This window comes from Tripterygium wilfordii, chromosome 7, assembly GCF_013401445.1.
Source record: "Tripterygium wilfordii isolate XIE 37 chromosome 7, ASM1340144v1, whole genome shotgun sequence".
NCBI lineage: Eukaryota > Viridiplantae > Streptophyta > Magnoliopsida > Celastrales > Celastraceae > Tripterygium > Tripterygium wilfordii.
Genome location: NC_052238.1, coordinates 3,341,180 through 3,360,231, shown reverse-complemented (window position 1 = coordinate 3,360,231; position 19,052 = coordinate 3,341,180). Strand labels below are relative to the sequence as shown.

Below are 19,052 nucleotides of genomic sequence, written 5' to 3'. Positions count from 1 at the left end.
ATTGATCGAACACATCCACACACAATTCATGAGAGGACAACAGATGGTGAGGTTGTTGTCTCTATTAGTGAATGGAATGGGGTCCTCTGCACAATCACATGGACCGGATTCTCTTGGACTCGTATGTCGCACGTAACCTGTTCGACGACAATGCTGCGAGAGTTGAAAATCGAGGGCAGACAGCGTTAATACTTGTAGTAGGCGATTCGGCGAAGCTTTGTCTTCTTGCAAGAATCGCAGAGAGATAATCATCATCATCATCATCAACTGCACAGCAAAAAAAAGAGCCAGTTCTATCTGTTCTCCAGCGTTTTATTCTTATCTCTGATTCTTACAAATCTCGCGAGTATATCCTCTCTTCCTAATCTCTTTTGATGTAACCATTGTAGGATCATTGAATGTTATTACACGTTTATATATTTAGGTGATGCCGTTGTTGAATTTTCTCTGAAGCTCTTTTTTTTCTCGAGCTCTCTCGAGTCATAACATCTTGGTGATTTCAAAACCTCGCTCTCGTAGATAAATTTTCGATTTGTTTAAACATTTTTTTGAAACTCTGAACTGGGTGGCCCTTTTTTCCGTTTGGTACCATTTCCAGTGAAACTTAATTGGATCTTTTCTGGGGTGGTTTTAGTCTTTTAGAGATGGGTTTCATCTGATTTGATTGATTTTTTGAGTTTTTTGAGATTTTTGTTCCCAGCCGAGTGGTGTATATGTTCTTAACATGTCTGAAAAAAAAGAAATCCTTGTCGCTCGAGGAAAGAGATTGGTTTTGAGGAAAAAAAAATTATCCGGCTAATATTTTATGTTAATTAATTTTTAAATCTTTTAATTAATCAACCATAGAATATACTCTTACGGATTGATGAGAAGGTTTTTAAATTTCTTGCTTGTATGGTCGACAATTTGATCTAAATTCCAATTGGTGCTGCAAATTGCTAATTATATAATGTTTGCTTTCAGGTCAAATCTCTTTCTCAGTTTTTCTTTCTGCGTTTAATTGGGATTTCTTTTGGAGATCTTGCTATCTTTTGCTCTTTTAGCCCTGAATTGGAATGTTAAACTTTCTGGTGGTGTTAAGTCTTTGCATTCCATAATTGGATGCTATATTTAGTTGCCTTTTCATTTTGTTTGCTCAGCCAGATGAATTTTGTGACTGAACTGCAGGCAAGATTTCGTTTAGCGAATTGGTTTCTTTCCATTGTGTTTGCAATTCTAGATCTTTCCAGTTTACTGCATATTGAGATTGCAAAGTTCCTTGTGCTAGCTCGAAATGTGATGTGATGTTAGTTGTAAACATTGCAGTGAATTTATGTGTAAAAGACAGTGATGTTACCTGTTGAAATCAACATCTTATCCAATAATTTTCTCTGATCCCTACATTTGTTGTTCCTTTGAAAATTGAAAAACTTGGTTACTTCAGGCACTTCTTCAGAGTCTAGCATCAAGTGATAGAAGTGAAAATTTGAATCTCTGCCGTTCTCAGTATTAATTTTAACCTTCTTTGTTAATGCATACCTGACAGATTGTCAACTCTACTTCCTCTATTATTCCCTTTTCTTGTTTTGAAATTCAAATATTTGTATGAACCTTGAGCTACGGCAAACTAAAATAAATTTTACTCAGAAATGGTGGAATTCATTTTGTTCCTTTGTTATGCTGTACAGGGTATGACTATCATGTAATATTTTTGAAGTTTTTAGCAGCAGTTAGAAATCACAACTATGGTTACTTACAGCTGTGCCTTACTCCTTCCTTCACTCCTTGTGTTTTGGGGTCTCAGAATTTTATTTCTGTATGGTCAGGGTGTGCACTTATTATTAAACAAATTAGGGCATTCTGTTACTTTTAACAAGTCCTGAAACCGCAAATTTTATGAAAAGGATATATTAGCCTTTTGAAAACAATTTCAGGATAGATTTGTGATGCTTGTTGTGTCGTCCGATTGATAAGGCTCTGATTTCCAATTTAATTGTTATAGGTTGTGTGGGCTGTCATTGTCCTTCTTTATATTTATCAGATGATACATGCTTATAGCCTTTTAAAACATGTTTTTCTTCCATTACATATCTACTAGTAACTAAGCTTAAAGCAATAGTTATCTAATGTGGAACTTTTGTTTCTATTTGCATTTCAGGAAGATTTATTTTGTAAAATTGTCCAGCTGCAATAAGAAAGTCCATCCTGTCAACAAAGCATGAGTCAGCCTAAAATTAAGCGTCACGTGGGAAAATATGAGGTTGGAAGAACAATTGGCGAAGGAACATTTGCAAAAGTGAAGTTTGCACGGAATTCTAAGACGGGGGAACCTGTGGCTATTAAAATTCTTGATAAAGATAAGGTTCTCAAAAACAAGATGGCGGAACAGGTATCATTAGGATTCCTCCTATTTTCAAAACATTCTTTCCTTATGCTATACTAGATGAGAATTTTCAGTTGCGTCCAAGTTATGTTCCAAATGACCTTCTAGATGCTGTTTATTTATTGTCAGTTATCTTTAGCCTTTGAGTTTCCATTGTTAAAAAGATCTTATCGCTGTGAAATTATGTGTAACTGACGGGTAAGGAAGTCCTCATTGTGATTATATATTTGTTCTTAGATGTTTTGTTCATGCTTCTGCAGATCAAGCGAGAAGTTGCAACAATGAAGCTGATAAAGCATCCGCATGTTGTTCGATTGTATGAGGTCTCATTCCATCCCGTTCTCTCATTTCGTCTAAATTTTGATACAATTGATTGTAGGGCCCCTCTTCCCTCTCCTCCCTCAAAAAAAAGAGAAAAAGAAAAAGCAATGGGATTTTTTTTTGGTTGATTATGTGATATTTTGCAAATGCTCTGAGAATATTCGACTTTGAAGGGTTACTTTGGTCTTTGCTGGTCTGTGCCTGAAGTAATGTTGTTGTTGGAGATCACTTATTTTGCCAGTTTGCCCAAAGTTGAGTGCTCGGCGAACTTTTTGTTATTGAGAAGCCTTTTGCAATATGTTTTAGAGCCAAGGAAGAGGTGTTTGGCATCAGCTTGTATTTTAGCTTGCTTACCCTCCAGATTGGCATGCCTTGCCTTTTATCCTTGTTATGATTTGAGTTCATGAATGAAGAAGATTGTTGGAGTCTGTCTTAAAACATTGGTCAGGGAATATTTGATTTATGAATGGGAAATATTATGCTCACTTTTGTGTCTCTTTCACCCCTTTTTTGTTCTTCCAAATGCTGTGCCACCTTCAAGCTGAAAGAGGCAAGATTTGGAGCATCCAGGAATTGGTTTGACACGGATTACATATCATGAGAGGCACTCAGGAGTGACATTATTTAGATCTTTTTTCGCCAAGAAAGGAAATGACTGGCTCTAGGAGGTTCTACTGGATTTTAATATGTTGCAAAGAGTAGGAATTAGTTATCTGCATTATAATTAAATTTTAGTGGAACTGAAAGGAATTTGCATTTGAGGGAAAGAGAAGTTTACTATGGGCAATGCTAAAATATTGAAATTCCATTGGAGTAATATTAAATGATTTTTTTTCAGGTGATGGGAAGCAAGACAAAAATATTTATTGTTTTGGAGTTTGTTACTGGGGGAGAGCTCTTTGACAAAATTGTAAGTGATGAATTTACAAATAGTCCTATTTCTTTTATGTGTTTCAAAATGGTAGGAAAAAAATATTGGATACCATTAATTTTACTTGTAATGTTTATCACATTATATCCAGGGCTAAGGCTGATTGCATCCCTTCCCTGACTTCGCCTCCTCTATGAGAGCTTTGTGAAAAAAGAGTTATTTACCTTTACCAATTATCATATTACATAAAAGACTTTGCTACACATGGATGACAAATTTTTTCACACAAATCATGGTTTGTTGGTTTGTTTTATATATGCTGTTCTTTGTTGATTGGTATTACAATCTGTAGTAGCCGGAAATACCAGTCCCACACTTGCAGTTTTGTTCAAAACGAGGCCCAGCTCTTGACATGATTATTTCAACCTTGAAGGTAAACCATGGCCGGATGAGCGAAGATGAAGCTAGGAGATACTTCCAGCAGCTTATAAATGCAGTTGATTATTGCCATAGCAGGGGTGTCTATCACAGAGACCTGAAGGTGACTCATATATGCTCATTTAGTCTTTCTTTTCTTCTTTTTGTAAGTTGGGGATTACGAATGGATGACTATGTTTATGTTTGTCAGAGAATGCAATTGTCTTAATGTTCTTTGCCTTGTGTGACAGCCAGAAAATCTGCTGCTGGATGCTTATGGAAACCTAAAAGTTTCAGATTTTGGATTGAGTGCACTTTCCCAGCAAGTCAGGGTAATCTCAATATGACAATATCTGAAATTGCTGACATGCTTTCTCATTATCCATTCTTGTCAATTTTCTTCATGTGCTTTGAAGCACACAAGTGCGAAGGCTAAAAGGCAAGATGACCTCTAGCTATAGTAAGATGTAGCGAAGGAATTGTACTTAAAAGAACATCTTTCTATTAAATTATGGTGTTACATTCCCCCCTATGGATTATGGAAAGGGAAAAGGAAGAACTTCATTTTGACATGGTAGAGTGTTTTAGTGTCCTCTCCTAATGAGTCTCCATGGAAAAGCATTCCTTCTGAATTGAAGTAGAAGAATTAGCTTAAGTGAAATGATTCAAGTATTGCATGACTTCATAACTGACAGGATGGCCCCTGAAGACATAAACCTCCGCACATTTGGAATAATTAGAGGAGATTTGCGGTTTCCAATCAATTTATGGTGGAATTAATATTTTCTTCGGACTAACACCTGGGACGGCATTGAAAAGTTCCCCTTTGCATAAGTGTTAGTTTTACCGGGTTCTATATGTGAAAGTTGTCAGGATGAAATACCAGCTAGGACTATGAGCAAAGGAAACAAGAAATAGAAGTAAAAATGCAAAACCTAGCATTCAAAAAAGAAGATAAGTGGAACATTAAACTTTATTTAGGTGGCTACTTTGATTAATTTGCTTGATGGCCTCTGTTTAAGTCTATTTATGATAAAAGTCAAGTGCATTTCAAAATAATAAAAGAGACTTGTTTCAACATTTTATGTGCCAATGCCATATATAGTAATTTTTTTTTTTCATTTCCTAATTTTGAGTCCTGAATTGTTTTCCTTCATTTTGTAGGATGATGGCCTGCTTCACACCACCTGTGGTACTCCAAATTATGTTGCTCCTGAGGTGCAGATAACTGTTGTTTCATTATAGTCTTTTGTCCATTTATATGCCACTTCAAAACTTTTGGTGCTTAAATGTATTATGTAATTTGTTGTTGTTTAGGTCCTTAATGATAGCGGCTATGATGGGGCAACTGCTGACTTGTGGTCGTGTGGGGTGATACTCTTTGTACTGCTTGCAGGGTACTTGCCTTTTGATGATTCTAATCTTATGAACCTATATAAGAAAGTGAGCATTTACAAATATCGTATTATTACTCTTCTACCATTCTCCTACTTCTGCTTTCTCACACTCACTTGCACCTTGTCCAGATTTCAGCTGCAGAATTCACTTGCCCCCCTTGGCTTTCTTTCAGTGCCATGAAATTAATCACTCGCATTTTGGATCCCAATCCTATGACCGTAAGTAATTATGGCATATAGACATATACATATAGTCATCACATTCTCTTTTTGAGCCTAATCATTGAGATTGCAAAAATTGAAGCCCAAAATATGTTTATGAAGCTTTAATGGTGTGCGTTTTGCTTCATACAGTGGCAAGTGTCACATCCTTATATCATCATGCATATTGATTCTACGGAGCAGATGTGGAATGTTTTCTCTTATTACAATTATAACAGTCGATCTGACATCACAGCTAAATCGCCGATGGACACATTGGACCCTAACCAATTACCATTCCAGATACTTCTTCTGTTGCATTTGTTTGTCTGCCCAATTGTTGTCTCCCTTTGCATTTACATTAAGCAATGACTTTCCTTCCTTACAAACCTGCTAAAGCATATACTATTCATTTGAGATTTTCTCATGTATGTTGGACTTTAAATATAACCATTAATGATTTTCTTACCTTTGGGGCTCATATTATTTTGCATTATCTTAGTTATTTGTGTGGTTCCCGTTTTTTTGATTTACTGCTCTTCATCACAGCGAATAACCATTCCTGAAATTTTAGAAGATGAATGGTTCAAGAAAGGTTATAAGCCCCCAGTGTTTGTAGAGCAAGAAGATACAAATTTGGATGATGTTGAAGCTGTCTTTAAGGATTCAGAAGTAAGTAGATGAGTTAGTAATTACACGATTTATGCATATAATTTGAGTCTTTGACTAAGGTCCGGTAGTGTTTGTCTTCTCTTGATGGTCATTGTTGCTTGACATGTATTTTGACATTGCAACAGGAACACCATGTCACGGAAAAGAAAGAGGAACAGCCTACAGCTATGAATGCGTTTGAGCTCATTTCTATGTCTAGAGGGCTAAACCTTGGAAATCTATTTGATGAACAGGTGCGCATGTTTATAAATTTTCGTGAGTTCGGTGATGATCTGTTTGTTTTTTGATGCTAATGAAACTGCCGCAGTATCCAAAAACAGCAGTCCTTGCATAAGGGGTTCAGAATATTAGTCTATTACGCTGTCATAGTGTTGCTTATCTGTAGGACTATAGGTCCGATACCTTCCTTCCCTTCCCTTTGTTTGTTTGTCATCACGAGCTTCTAAAAATATGAAGAAGTCAATTTGCAAAAGTTACAGAACATGTAGTTTAGAGAACCCATCAAGGGGATTGATGACTAGTTAAGAGAATAATCTGATTCAAAGTGGTTCACTGTAGCTTGAAAGTCTCAATTTGACATAACTGTCGAAACGCTTGTATGCCTTCTTCTTTTTTGACCTCTGGCCCTGAACTACGAAGAATTGAGTGCTTCATTAGACCTTCCAATTCCAAATGTAATTTCGGCTTTCTGATACTGCCTACACATCTTTCTCTTAATCCGTCCTTTGGATTTTGTAATCTGATTAATATTCCAAGCCTAACAATAAAGTTGCTTCAGTGCAACCTAAAGGTCACATGTACAAAATTCTTAGAAACAGCCTCTCAGCTATGCAGGGGTTGGATTGATTGCATCTCACCCATCCCGGATCCTGCCTCCACTAATAGAGTCTTGTGCACATGAGTTGCTTTACCTTTTCACTAATATTTTAAGTCTTGTATTTTATTTTTGGTTAATATTTGTTCGTATGCATGGGCGCTGCAGGGTTTCAAGAGAGAAACGAGGTTCACTTCTAAATGTGCAGCCAATGAGATAATCAATAAGATCGAGCAAGCGGCAAAGCCCCTTGGTTTTGATGTTCACAAAAAAAATTACAAGGTGGGTATATTCCCATTCCACTTTGGTTTAGTTCAGCAGACAGCAGTTAGTCAGTTACAGAAACAAGGTTTGAGGTGATGTTTTGCTTTTGCTGTAAAATTTATGAGTTCCTTCTGATTATGCTTTACAGATGAGGCTTGAAAATATGAAAGCTGGGAGAAAGGGAAACCTTAATATTGCGACTGAGGTATGCCACAGTGAATCTCATATTTTGATGAGATGTCTCAGATACTATGTCTACTAATTTTACCTTTCTACCGCTATCGTAATCAGATATTTCAAGTGGCTCCTTCTCTTCATATGGTTGAAGTGAGAAAAGCGAAAGGCGACACTTTGGAGTTCCATAAGGTACCTTATATACATTGTTTTTGCTTTGTTTGCTCATTAGTTATTTTTCAGCTCCCCCGCTCATCGGAGGAGAGTTATAACATACTATGACTTGTGATAAGAAGAATATTAGCAATGTTCTTTACTGGTTAATACTGTTAAGGATACTATGATAAGTTAAAAGATGTGAAAGGGGAGTGACATTTTTCATTTTGCTGCTGTTGAATGTGATTTTGCAGTTCTATAAAAACCTTTCGACCTCCCTTGACAATGTTGTTTGGAAAACTGAGGAGGACATGCAAGAAGCAAAGTGAAAACACTGTCGATTTTGACGTGTGATTGGCTGGATCTTCTGGGTTCTACGTTGCCCATCGTTTTCCATTGTGTTTTATATGTTCAATTCTTTTTGATCAACTTATCTAGCGACCTCTTTTGTGTTATTTTCTTATTCCTTTTTATTAGGTAGACATGGATTATGGAATAGTCGAACTTGTGACCTAGTGGTAGAGCCTCTAGTGACGCAACTTAGAGGTCACAATTTCAATTCAAAACAGTCTCTCCCACATATTATATGGGGGTAAAGTCTATGCACATTTCGCATGTCCTCAACCCCGTCCAGAGCGGGAGTCTTGTGTCCAAGAGTGGTCTAGTTTTTTTACATGGATTCTGAAATTGTTTTCCGTGTAATTGTGCTAGAAAGCTTATGAAATTCACTTTTAAATGTAAATGTCAAATCAGAGAAGGTATTCCTGATTGTATGACAATAAGAAAAAGAAACTCTTGTTTTCCTCTGATTTTCTTCTTTGTGATTTGTTCTGAGTGAACAGTGCTTTGATTCTGCTCTTCCTATGTTACCCGTTAACAGTCCTTGTGTTAAAACTAGAATTACATTAGAGGGATTTTTTGGGTTTTGAAGCATCAAGTTGCACAGTTTATGATTTCAAGGTGGGATTATATGTGGGTGATTTGTGGTTAAATCTGTCTTGGCGTATCAAGATTTCAATTTTGTAATCTTTGACTTGAAATCCTGCAAAACAAAGCCCAATAACTATTGAAAAAAAATGAAAAATTAAGGCAACTAGTGAACTGATTTTATTACAATATATTTTCAGGATAATGCTCGAGACTTTTAAAAATGTGGAGTGTTACATGTAAAGTGGGTTTTATATGTGTATTTTTAATCAATGGAACTTTGGGGTCTTTTGGAGTCACAAAATGGGATGTAGCATCGTACATATTTCCAATATTTTCTCTGCAACTAGTCAACTACAGCCATCCATTAGTTGATAGTCCAAATTCAGACATCCAAAAAAACAAACGCTAAGGTAACAGCCCATTCAGTAAGGCCTATAGTCTGTTGACCTGAAAGCCCATTAGTGGCAAGCCCAAGGCCCAGTTATTTTATCTGTGTTCATAAATAAGTAATTTACATCTACCGTTCGCAATGATGATCTCCATGTTAGATTTGTGAGGGAGTAGATCTCATCTACCGCTGTTAAGACTCTTTGAAATCGTTCAACTCATATACAGTAGCAGAGTATAACGTGTCTTGGTTTGATGTCTGCTTCTGGAACACCTGTTGAAATTGAGAAGTTTGAATTTCTCTCTCTCTTTCTAGTTTCCAGGTGCTATTCATGCTTGAGAAAGCAGTGAGAGTTCTGAATTTGAGTATACCGATAAGATCATGGTAATGTTTCTCTACTTTCTTCTTCGCTGCGATCGTCTCGACTTTTCGGTTTTCGTTTTTTTTATTTAGATGATGTATTTGTGTTCAGAATTTCTTGATTGGAGCTTTCAAGCCACCTTGTACCGTTTCAATCACCCTCGCAGACGCAAGAAATCGTAAGCAGGTGGTGTTTGATTATTTGTAGAAACTTCAATGGAATAGATCCTCTCTCACTCTTGCGCATGTGGATGTGTGAGTAATCTTACTATTTCTGTATTTGTTCTTGTAGGTTCCTTTGAAGAAGGACAATGGTCAAACGATCATGGTTCCTCTTTTCCAAAGTCAGGAAAGCATCGTTGGAGAGGTCTATTGTGATTTTTTTTACTGAGCTGTTCTTGTTTAATGCTTGCAACTGCGATATGAACGGATAGTTTACTCTTTGTATTTGGATGTGTTGCTCAGGTTGTTATAGAGCCTACCCAAGGGAAAAAGTTGGAACATAATGGTTTTAAGATTGAATTACTTGGTCAGATAGGTGTGGTTCTTTCTACTTTAACTCTCATTTCTAAGCTTCGTCATATTTCATTTTGGAACTTCGTGTTTACTGAAGACTGTGTATCTTTGATCTCAATTGAACGTATCCAGCGGATCTGGTTCTCAGTTATCTTTTATCTCAATTGAGAAGACTCTGCACTTTTACAGTTTTACTGCTTTCAGTTGTTAAAATAACGAAGACATAACGCGAGTTAGTTAAAAAAATGTATGGAATTGTTGCTATTTTTTCAGTTAATCCAAACCTCTATGTTGTGTAGATAGGACTTACTTCACTGTCTCTGAGTTCACTACATATGAGCTGCTTATTTTGTCTTGTTTTCCATATTAGAAATTTTCTAGAGTTTTTTTTTTTTCTCAGTTCATCTTTTGTTTCGAGTGTTTTTTCACTTTATCCCTTCTTTCCTTTTTGAGGGTTAATTGCTAGGCTTGTCAGTACATGTTTCCTCTAATGCATGATTTTTTGGTTATACCATAACAGTTGTCCTTGTCTCTTTGCAGAGTTGTTCTTTGATAGAGGAAACTTTTATGATTTTACTTCTCTTGGTGAGTGTCATCCCTCCTACAAAATTAGTTCATAAATTTATGTTTATCATAAAAAAAATGTGTTTGTCGTTTTCGTTGATGGTTCTGCTATCAACTTTAGCTTATACTTTTGATTCAGTAACGGTTGTTTCTCCATCTAAGGTATTTTTACTCGCCGATTTTGAGATGGGCTCTAATTTTCTCATTTTTTGTGCAGTTCGTGAACTTGAGGTCCCTGGAGAATTATATGACAGAAAAACTTATCCCTTTGAATTCTCTACTGTGGAGATGCCTTATGAATCATATAACGGCGTAAATGTTAGGCTTAGGTGGGTATCTGTTTAAATGTCAGTGTCATCATTATATAACTTGAAGTTATCAAAATTTGGCTCTTTTTTTTTCAGTTTTCTGTTTTGTCTGTTTTCTATATGATATCCTTGAGGTTGATATCTGATTTATGCTGCCTTTTAGTTGTGCCTATGCTATATTTTTGTCTGCCTATCTTTAAATAGTTTTCTTACCTTATCTTTTGATGATATTATCTCTCTTGAATTTTTCCTTGTGCTTTCCTATTGATGCATTTGAAAGAATTTGCATGTTTGGGGTTGTATCAAGCAATAAAATGTATTGTTAAACTTTTTATGTTTTTCATTCTTTTAAAAAGTATTTGCATGCCTAATGCTGCTTTTATCCATTTGCATGCCTAAGGAATAAATTGCATGGATGCTTTCTGTGTTCTCTTTTCCTTCTAAGTTCAACCTTTAGGCTTATATCGTAACTGCAAATCGTTCAACTACTTTCTTTAGTTGTTTCGGTACAGCTGTCGTTGTTTGAATGCACAAGAAACTTTTTCTAACTTCATGGTATTTTCTTTGATGGAGGAAGAACATTGAATTGGAAAATTTTATGCCTCTAATCTTGAGATTGGAAAGTTGAATCAATTACATATAAAAGAATCTTAAGAGAAAGAGAGAGCTGACTGCCAAGATTTTTTGTGTGACTTGCAGGTATATTTTGAAAGTGACCATCAGTAGAAATATTGTCAGCAACATTGTGGAGCACCAGGATTTTGTGGTAATTTGTTCTCATATCTGTAATTGGGTGCTGAATTTCCCTGTTATCATGCATCAATTAGCAGATAGTTGGTTTGTTTTATTTACTTATATCTGTTTGGGGCATAATTTTAGTGTAAGACTCAGAATTCGAGTAATTTTTTAGTGATACTGTCTAGTTGTCTACAGTGAGAGAAGAGAGGGAGGGTAGGGAATAGTTTGCTGGAATGAAGTTTTTACCAAATGTGTTTAATATAATAACTCATAATGAACCTATTTATAGATTCATCACCAGAGTATGTTATTCATTTCATCCTGTTCTCTAACTTAAAAAGGAGATTGGAGATTAGTTGCTGTGTTCTTATTAAGTATTCATATTTGGCAGTGTACATGTCATTTTATATCTGTTACTTCTGGATGTAGAAGTCAGCTTCTTTTTCTTAAGAATACTCAAAGACAGAGGAAAAATGCTATTTTTTCATCGATAAAGTTGATTATGTCAAAATAAAGTATTGCAAATCATTGTACTGCTAAGACTTACTAAGTCCATTTTTCAACCTTTTCCTGTATTGTTTATTTATTTAATTTTCTTTTATGCCTATGAACCAGGTTCGCAACTATACTCCTCCTCCACCAATCAATAACAGCATTAAGGTTAGCCAATTATTCTTCTTTGCTCAATGTTTCACAGATTTTTGACATGGATACCTACATGTTAATGCTTATTTTCCCGATGTTTGCAATTTTAGTAGTTATGATATTCTGTGGTGTTTACCATTTGCGTGCTGAACCAAACCTGACCTGTTGGGTGCATTGGTTTTCATACTTTTTTGTTGTGTTTGCTTATACATTGACCAAATATATCAATGGTTATATTCATACCCATAAAATGTATATATGAATGTAGAAGGAGATCAATATGGTTTGAATAGATATTATTGTTCTGGTACTCAGGCCAAACTGATGTGAAACCAAGACAATAAATGGACCACAATAAACTGATATGGTCAATTTGATGAGGAGCCATTGTGCTCAGTACACATGGCATATACATTACTACTTGTTCTTCCATTGCGATTTGCCGTGATCGGACCTACGGAACATGCATCACTACGTAAATGATTTAGTGCTTGATAATGCATCATGTTTATGTGTAAGATTTCGCATATTTATTTCAGATGTTCCCTTTGCGGTTTTGTGCTTGAAAATTTCTGTGTATAATTTCGTAACAAATTTATGTTTCAAGTACGTATTCATCCTGCATGGTTATATTGATGCCTCGTGTAGATGGAAGTTGGAATCGAGGACTGCCTACACATTGAGTTCGAATACAGTAAAAGCAAGTAAGTCCACATGAAGCTCTTGTTAAATGGTCCAAATATTATCCAGCATATCTGCCAGAGAGGGTGGAGGATATTAATTTATAGGAGTCATTTGTCAATGCAATGACGTTCAACATATTCAGGTATCATTTGAAGGATGTCATTATTGGCAAAATATATTTTCTTCTGGTGAGAATAAAGATAAAAAATATGGAGCTTGAGATCAGGCGGCGAGAGTCAACGGGATCTGGACCTAATACGTATGTGGAGACAGAGACCCTTGCAAAATATGAATTGATGGATGGTACTCCTGTACGAGGTATGAGATTTTCATAAAGCTGCATAATTCTTTTATGACGTGCCATGTGGTATAATGGCCTTTAAAAAACACAATTGCCTTTCTTTATTGATGGTCATTGAAAATTTGATGTGATGGCAACTTGCGGTCTAAAACTGATTTATACTAGCATAAGATTTTTCTACTGAACTTCATCCTTCTGCAGTTTTACAATAACTGAAAATGGAGCTGATTTGTACCTGACCTTTCAGAACTGAACTTTGTTAATGGTTGCTGAACTTTTTAGGAGCATGGTGGCATAATGTTCTTATTTTTTCCAATGCCATATTGTAATTCATGCTTTGATGATTAGACCTCATGGGTTTGGAGACGTTGATTCCCTGGCATACTTTCCTACCAGAACAGTCGATTTTTTATTGGATGTCCTCGAACTGTACATATATGTTGTGTTATGCAGTGTGATATGTGGGAAGTTTTACTAGGACTTTGATGTGCCCAGAGAATTTCATGTAGATTCTCATGATAGATCATCCTGGAAATTAATTATTGACATTCTTGCAACTGATGATTCTGTTACAGGAGAATCTATTCCGATCAGACTATTCCTAAGTCCGTATGAACTCACTCCGACATATCGCAACATCAATAACAAGTTTAGTGTGAAATATTATTTGAATCTTGTTCTAGTTGATGAAGAGGATCGGCGATACTTTAAGCAGCAAGAAATCACAGTTTATCGGCTCCTTGAAACTTCTTGATTGTTTATAATGCTTGAAGAACCTCGAACATATTAGGAAGAGCATAGAAAGAGCAGTACATGTAGAACCATTAGAGTGGAGCCTATTATTTGGATCTTTGGAGGATTTTCGTGTCGGTAATGTTCCCGTGATTGGTAAGTGGAAGCTCTGCGAATGTCTTGATTTTTGCTCCTGCGCTGAATCCTGTTGAAACACTGGTCTGCTTGTGCACCTGATATTGGTGTGACCTTGGCGTTCAAGACTTAAATGTTTGTGCTTGGTTAGGATGGTTGCATTTCAAAGTTTGTCTTGTGTGTCTGATTTATGCTCCCGTTTCCCTACCTTTTAAATTGATGGGGTTCTTATTTTATAGATTTGTTGATTGATTTTAATAGCGATGTGTACTGTTATCTCACATAATCTTCTTTTAGTTTTATATGAATGAACTATTGAATTGATGATTGTACAACTTCTGAAAGAGCTATACAGGGGATTTTGATCCTCCGTTGATGTCATTCCGGTCGGCAAAAGTGTTTGGTTGCACAATTACGTGGAGTATTAAAAAATGCATGACTTGGTTTTCTTATACATACACACATCCGACTAATGATGGAAGTAAAAAAAATAACAGGTGATTAGGACCAGCACTTCCCCAGAGAAGAGTTATCATGGGCCAGTGACAGACGGGCTTGGAACAATTTTTTTATTCATGGACCGAGCCTTATGTTGAAAATAAGATCAGAACTCACGGTCCAGCCCATCCCATTTGGCCCAATATATTATAGCTTCTAGTTTAAAATGTACATGAATTGCTTAAGGACTGGGCTTGGGAAGATATATTTAAGCCCAACACTATAGGCAGTTCTGGCCCAGCCCAAGCCCGTGACATGACATATAGTTCTGGCCGGCCCATGTAGATGGGCAGTTCTGGGCAGCCCGAGCCCGTGAAATGACCAAAAAAAAAGAAAAAGACTTCAATCCGGCCCATAGTAGCTATAGGTGTAAGTGAAGTAAGATGGCACAAAGGCGTACTATACTCGTCCAGCCTGTTGGGACTGCATAAACGATGAGCAATTTCACAGGCTTTGTGAAACCTGAATTATCTTAACGAAGGATGGCATCCACAACAAAAAATTTCATAAAAGGAGTAATAATCGCTGCATCACTTCTTAGACTTCTCTTTAAAGATGTTCGCTTTGTAGAACTTGAGTTCCTTAATGCTTTCTCGAATATCATCCATGGCCCTGTGTTTATTTTCCTTTGCTGGGGCTTTCCTGTGATCTGTTTAAAGTATTGCACGTTAATCGACAAAAATAATTTTGAAAAAAAGCGAGAATTTGCTCAAGAACTGGAGCAGTAAATTGTCAGATTTGTGCTACATCACACAGTTACTACAAAGAAAACATAACATGCCAGGTCACACAATAAACAAGAAACACCTGAAGGATAAAATGTAGAGCTAATGATATAATCATGGCCAGTATAGGGATGAAAATAGCTTTAGGGTGATGTATCACTAAAAAGATACGAGTGAAAATATTTGCCTAAGCTTTGAGAAACAGGAATTTCCGCTCAGTAAATTTTTGGACAATTGTGGAGCCCATATACATTGGATGGATATGGCTGGAATGGGGATTGAAAATCAGCAAGATAAAGAACATGCTGATGTTGCAAAAGGAATCGTCCTCAAAAGAATAGTCTAACTTATTCAGCCATGGTGATGACAAACAGAATTCAACATCAATGGAAGACTGCATATTACTTATTTCTAGAATTCAGATCAAAGGTATTCGAGTGGTAGTTCAATTTTCTCACACAGCGAGCCTATGTGAAACTGTTAAACAGTCAACACAGCTGTCACGAAAAAAATTTAAAAACAGAATACACATATAACGCAATGTACCTCTGGGATACCAACGAATGCACAGAGCCTTAACACTGCTAACATCAACAACTACGTGAGAGAAAAGGCTAGCCAATTCTGGCATGTATTTCTGCAAAATTATTTCTCGTTAGAACAGATGGCAGAGTTGTGGTCTTAAAAGAAAGACAAGCCAGTCTAAGTAGCAACACAGGCAATAATCAAGGTACCAATGCTAGGTTCCGAAATTCGGTATCTACCAGTGGCATAAAATATTGGGTCAGAAACTCAGGCTTCCTCATAGGCAATCATTATCAATCTCAAAACAACAGGAAATCTGAAGAGTTTATACATGAAAGTGAAAGTTACCTTTAAAAATAAGAAATCCATATAAACTGAATTTCCTGCCAAAAGAGGTGCGTATGCAGATGTACCCACATTTCTCTTAACAAATTCTATAACCTGTATTATTAAAGCCGAAGGTACTTAAATTTCAACAAAAAGGAATAGGCAATTAAGTCGACACCCATTTACTTCTTTACAAACCTGCTTTTCAGCTTCCCTTTCACTTATTGTACTGTCAAGCACTTTCTTTGTTAACCCTAACATAATTTCAAATTTTAGTGGACAAGGCAGATTTAAAAAAATTCAGAAAATAACTATTTATAGTTGCTTACCACTAGCTTCATGATGAGTCTGACACCATTCTCCCATCTTATCTAAACAATCTTTAGACTGATGGATGACCAAATCGGGACCCTATAGAAGGAGAGATTATTCAAGCAATTTTATAGGCACGTCACATATAATGTAGTTAATCAAAAAAATAATACATATTGCTCATCAACCAAAGTCCGTGAGAATGAGCCAGGGCAAATGCTACACAATAAAAAGGTTTCAACCCACTTTGTAACATATCATGCCTCAAGCATTTCATGAATTCTTCCCCAATTGAGAAATTACCATTTTTATAGGCATATCATGCTACATGAGTTTTAACATGATGCTCAATAAGCGCAGGGCATCCCAAGGGAAAAATTACCATTTTCCATTAATACAATTATTTACTCAGCAAAACAAGGACGTGAATCAGTTGTTAATCAGTAAAACTAGGTTGTGAATAAGCTAAATTATCTATGGTCTGATGTAAAACAGAATTCAAACCCCATCCAATTTAGCAAACCATAAAAATAAGTGCTGCCTGTTTGAGATTATAAAAGCTGTTGCTCCACGGGAATAAAAGTAAACAATGGCATACATGACCTCTTCACGACTTGACCCAATTCCTACTGGCTCCATTTTCAATAGATATGAATTGGAGAACATGCAAGCTAAAACTTAACAATCTAAGAATAACAAAATGCAGGAATCGGAGAGAGAAATATTATACGTTTAATTTTAGGCTTTTACAACTATGCAAATTGCAGGAGTTTAAAAAAAATCCAGCCATAGTACTTTTTACACCACCACATTAGCTGAAATTGTCAGAATTATAACTTCCTCAAGAAACAAAAACCATTTTTTTTTTCCTTGTAGGCTTTCCAATTGCAATAATTGGATCATATGAAGACACGTAGCAGAAGTGTTAGTAGAATCTTAAGAATAAAAAAAGAAGATAAAAATAAAATAAACTTTACGAAGATAAAAGATATATAGTGCCCTAAGAACTGATAGGGCCTAAAAAGAAGAAAAAAAATCACAACCAGGCGACAGTGCAGGCATCCAAAATGTTCTACAATAACACAAGTACCTCCACTGATTTGTTCAAATCGCCATCTGTAATAATGCAAGCAATCTCCAGTATTCGATCAACTTCCACATTCAAACCTGCAAAAAAAGTGAAAGCGAAAAAAAATTAAATGCCTACAGTACTTTAATGCACTGCATAACAGTTCATCTAAACATGAAATCTATGAATCAAAGTTAATGCAGATAAAAACTAAAAATAATCACAGCAAAATCTGCATCACTATTTCTTCTGGCAGAGGAAAAAAAGGACGAAATTTTAAGGAAAAAAAAGACGAAAATTAACAAGAAGAAGAAAAATCGTCACCTGTCATCTCCAAGTCAATCCACGCGAGAGGAAACTTGAAATCCGACGAAGCCATCTCGACTGAAGCGATCTGACTCTGCTCCTCATTCTTCACCACGGGCCCATCGGAGCCGTTTCTCTCCTCCTCTCTCTTTCCTGCCACAACATTATGCTTGAGATAGGTCTAAAACCCTAAACCTAACATAGTATCGTAGAGTAAATCTGATTAGCGCAAGTAAAGATTATATGTGACCTGTGCTTGTGTTGATTGAGAAAGCTTTGGCTTTGGCTTTGGCTTTGGCCTTGGCCTTGGACTTGGACTTGGCCTTGGCACCAGAAGCAGACGTGGAAGTTGAAGAAGCGTTCACTTGGTCGTCGTCGGCGTCGAGCTCGAGCACGGAGAATACGTTGGTGAGACGATCCATTGACTCTTTTTTCACGTTTCTCGGGGTCATCTAAATATTCTCTTTTTTTTCACGTTTATTGGGCCTCTACTATCACTTGGCCCATGTTGGCCTCATATTGGGTTGTAATGAGTAACTTATCAGATTAATACAATTAATTTTTTATATATATAAATAAATATGGAAACCTTAATCACTGTACTTGCTCTGGATAAACTTATAAGTAGGGGTGCAAATGGTGGGGTTTCGATTTTTTTTTTTTAATGAATTTAACCGATCAATCAATCTGCTATTTCAATTGGTTCTAAATACAAGTTTTTTAAAATAGTTGATCGATCGATCGATTCGATTTCTATGCATCTTTAACACCCCTGTGGTTAGAAGCTCATGCACTATCTCGTGAATTGCATGCAAGCACGTGAAAATTTCATGTACAAATTCGGTAATAATTGAACACACGACGATGTTGGAATACGAAACTCTCCTAGTTAGACCATCAGATTCATTCATTTAACTAGTATTTTGGGTTGAGCTACAATTTAATGTCAGATTCGATATTATAATTATTAAAGATATAACAACTTTTTTACACTTTACGGCATTTTTGCTTTAACTGTCGTGATTTCGGTGTTTTGGCACTCTCATGAATGGTCAATCGAGAATGATCTTATTCTCTAGGATACTAGGAGAGACCCTTGTTCTAAAAGTAGGGTTCGAATTCCCGCACAGTCATTGTTGCACATGCTAATAAAAAAGCACAATAGTGGGTTACTCGATATAGAAAGTTATTGAATTGATGTAGAGTGAGATCCATTTGTGATTATTTTTTTGAATATAGGGGAAGGAGAGGGAATACTTGAACTCGAGACTTTTATAAGATACTACACATATCAATGCCATCTGAACTACTCATTCGTGTGTTATTAAATATTTAAATTT

General features: G+C 36.2%; 3 protein-coding genes across 4 annotated transcripts; 2 read left to right on the top strand and 1 right to left on the bottom strand.

The window, feature by feature from the left end:
• Positions 1-21: 21 nt before the first annotated feature.
• LOC120002807 (CBL-interacting serine/threonine-protein kinase 3) lies at positions 22-8,465 on the top strand. 2 transcript variants are annotated; one of them, XM_038851639.1, is made up of 15 exons: positions 22-346; positions 2,138-2,368; positions 2,623-2,685; positions 3,522-3,593; positions 3,988-4,095; positions 4,223-4,303; positions 5,136-5,189; positions 5,289-5,414; positions 5,498-5,587; positions 6,119-6,241; positions 6,367-6,474; positions 7,224-7,337; positions 7,468-7,524; positions 7,611-7,685; positions 7,904-8,465. In XM_038851639.1, exons 2-15 carry the CDS (start codon positions 2,198-2,200, stop codon positions 7,976-7,978), a joined length of 1,317 nt encoding a protein of 438 aa, XP_038707567.1. In that variant the 5' UTR covers positions 22-346; positions 2,138-2,197; the 3' UTR covers positions 7,979-8,465. The 2 variants fall into 2 exon arrangements, with proteins under 2 accessions (XP_038707567.1, XP_038707568.1); XM_038851640.1 differs by lacking the exon at positions 22-346 and adding an exon at positions 1,046-1,167.
• Positions 8,466-9,113: 648 nt separating this feature from the next.
• On the top strand, positions 9,114-14,318 carry LOC120002808 (vacuolar protein sorting-associated protein 26A-like). Its single transcript, XM_038851641.1, has 11 exons — positions 9,114-9,351; positions 9,440-9,514; positions 9,620-9,694; positions 9,793-9,865; positions 10,384-10,428; positions 10,625-10,736; positions 11,415-11,481; positions 12,069-12,113; positions 12,747-12,802; positions 12,925-13,100; positions 13,659-14,318. The coding sequence occupies exons 1-11, from the start codon at positions 9,349-9,351 to the stop codon at positions 13,835-13,837; spliced, it is 906 nt and encodes a 301-aa protein (XP_038707569.1). The 5' UTR covers positions 9,114-9,348; the 3' UTR covers positions 13,838-14,318.
• Positions 14,319-14,812: 494 nt separating this feature from the next.
• LOC120001761 (oligoribonuclease) lies at positions 14,813-18,157 on the bottom strand. The gene is made up of 8 exons (XM_038850213.1): positions 17,963-18,157; positions 17,731-17,865; positions 17,428-17,504; positions 16,355-16,436; positions 16,224-16,279; positions 16,047-16,139; positions 15,720-15,810; positions 14,813-15,097 (listed from the first exon to the last, which is right to left on the bottom strand). Exons 1-8 carry the CDS (start codon positions 18,132-18,134, stop codon positions 14,979-14,981), a joined length of 825 nt encoding a protein of 274 aa, XP_038706141.1. The 5' UTR covers positions 18,135-18,157; the 3' UTR covers positions 14,813-14,978.
• Between the last annotated feature and the right edge of the window lie 895 nt (positions 18,158-19,052).

Excerpts from the sequence above, each read along its gene's own strand:
- LOC120002807 (XM_038851639.1), top strand. The coding sequence starts at position 2,198 with ATGAGTCAGCCTAAAATTAAGCGTCACGTGGGAAAATATGAGGTTGGA. Across the intron at positions 2,686-3,521 it reads ATGTTGTTCGATTGTATGAG|GTGATGGGAAGCAAGACAAA; the intron begins GTCTCATTCCAT and ends ATTTTTTTTCAG. Across the intron at positions 6,242-6,366 it reads CTGTCTTTAAGGATTCAGAA|GAACACCATGTCACGGAAAA; the intron begins GTAAGTAGATGA and ends ACATTGCAACAG.
- LOC120002808 (XM_038851641.1), top strand. Across the intron at positions 12,803-12,924 it reads TTCGAATACAGTAAAAGCAA|GTATCATTTGAAGGATGTCA; the intron begins GTAAGTCCACAT and ends CAACATATTCAG. Across the intron at positions 13,101-13,658 it reads GGATGGTACTCCTGTACGAG|GAGAATCTATTCCGATCAGA; the intron begins GTATGAGATTTT and ends ATTCTGTTACAG.
- LOC120001761 (XM_038850213.1), bottom strand. The coding sequence starts at position 18,134 with ATGGATCGTCTCACCAACGTATTCTCCGTGCTCGAGCTCGACGCCGAC. Across the intron at positions 16,437-17,427 it reads ATTTGAACAAATCAGTGGAG|GGTCCCGATTTGGTCATCCA; the intron begins GTACTTGTGTTA and ends CTCCTTCTATAG. Across the intron at positions 16,280-16,354 it reads GACTCATCATGAAGCTAGTG|GGTTAACAAAGAAAGTGCTT; the intron begins GTAAGCAACTAT and ends AAATTATGTTAG.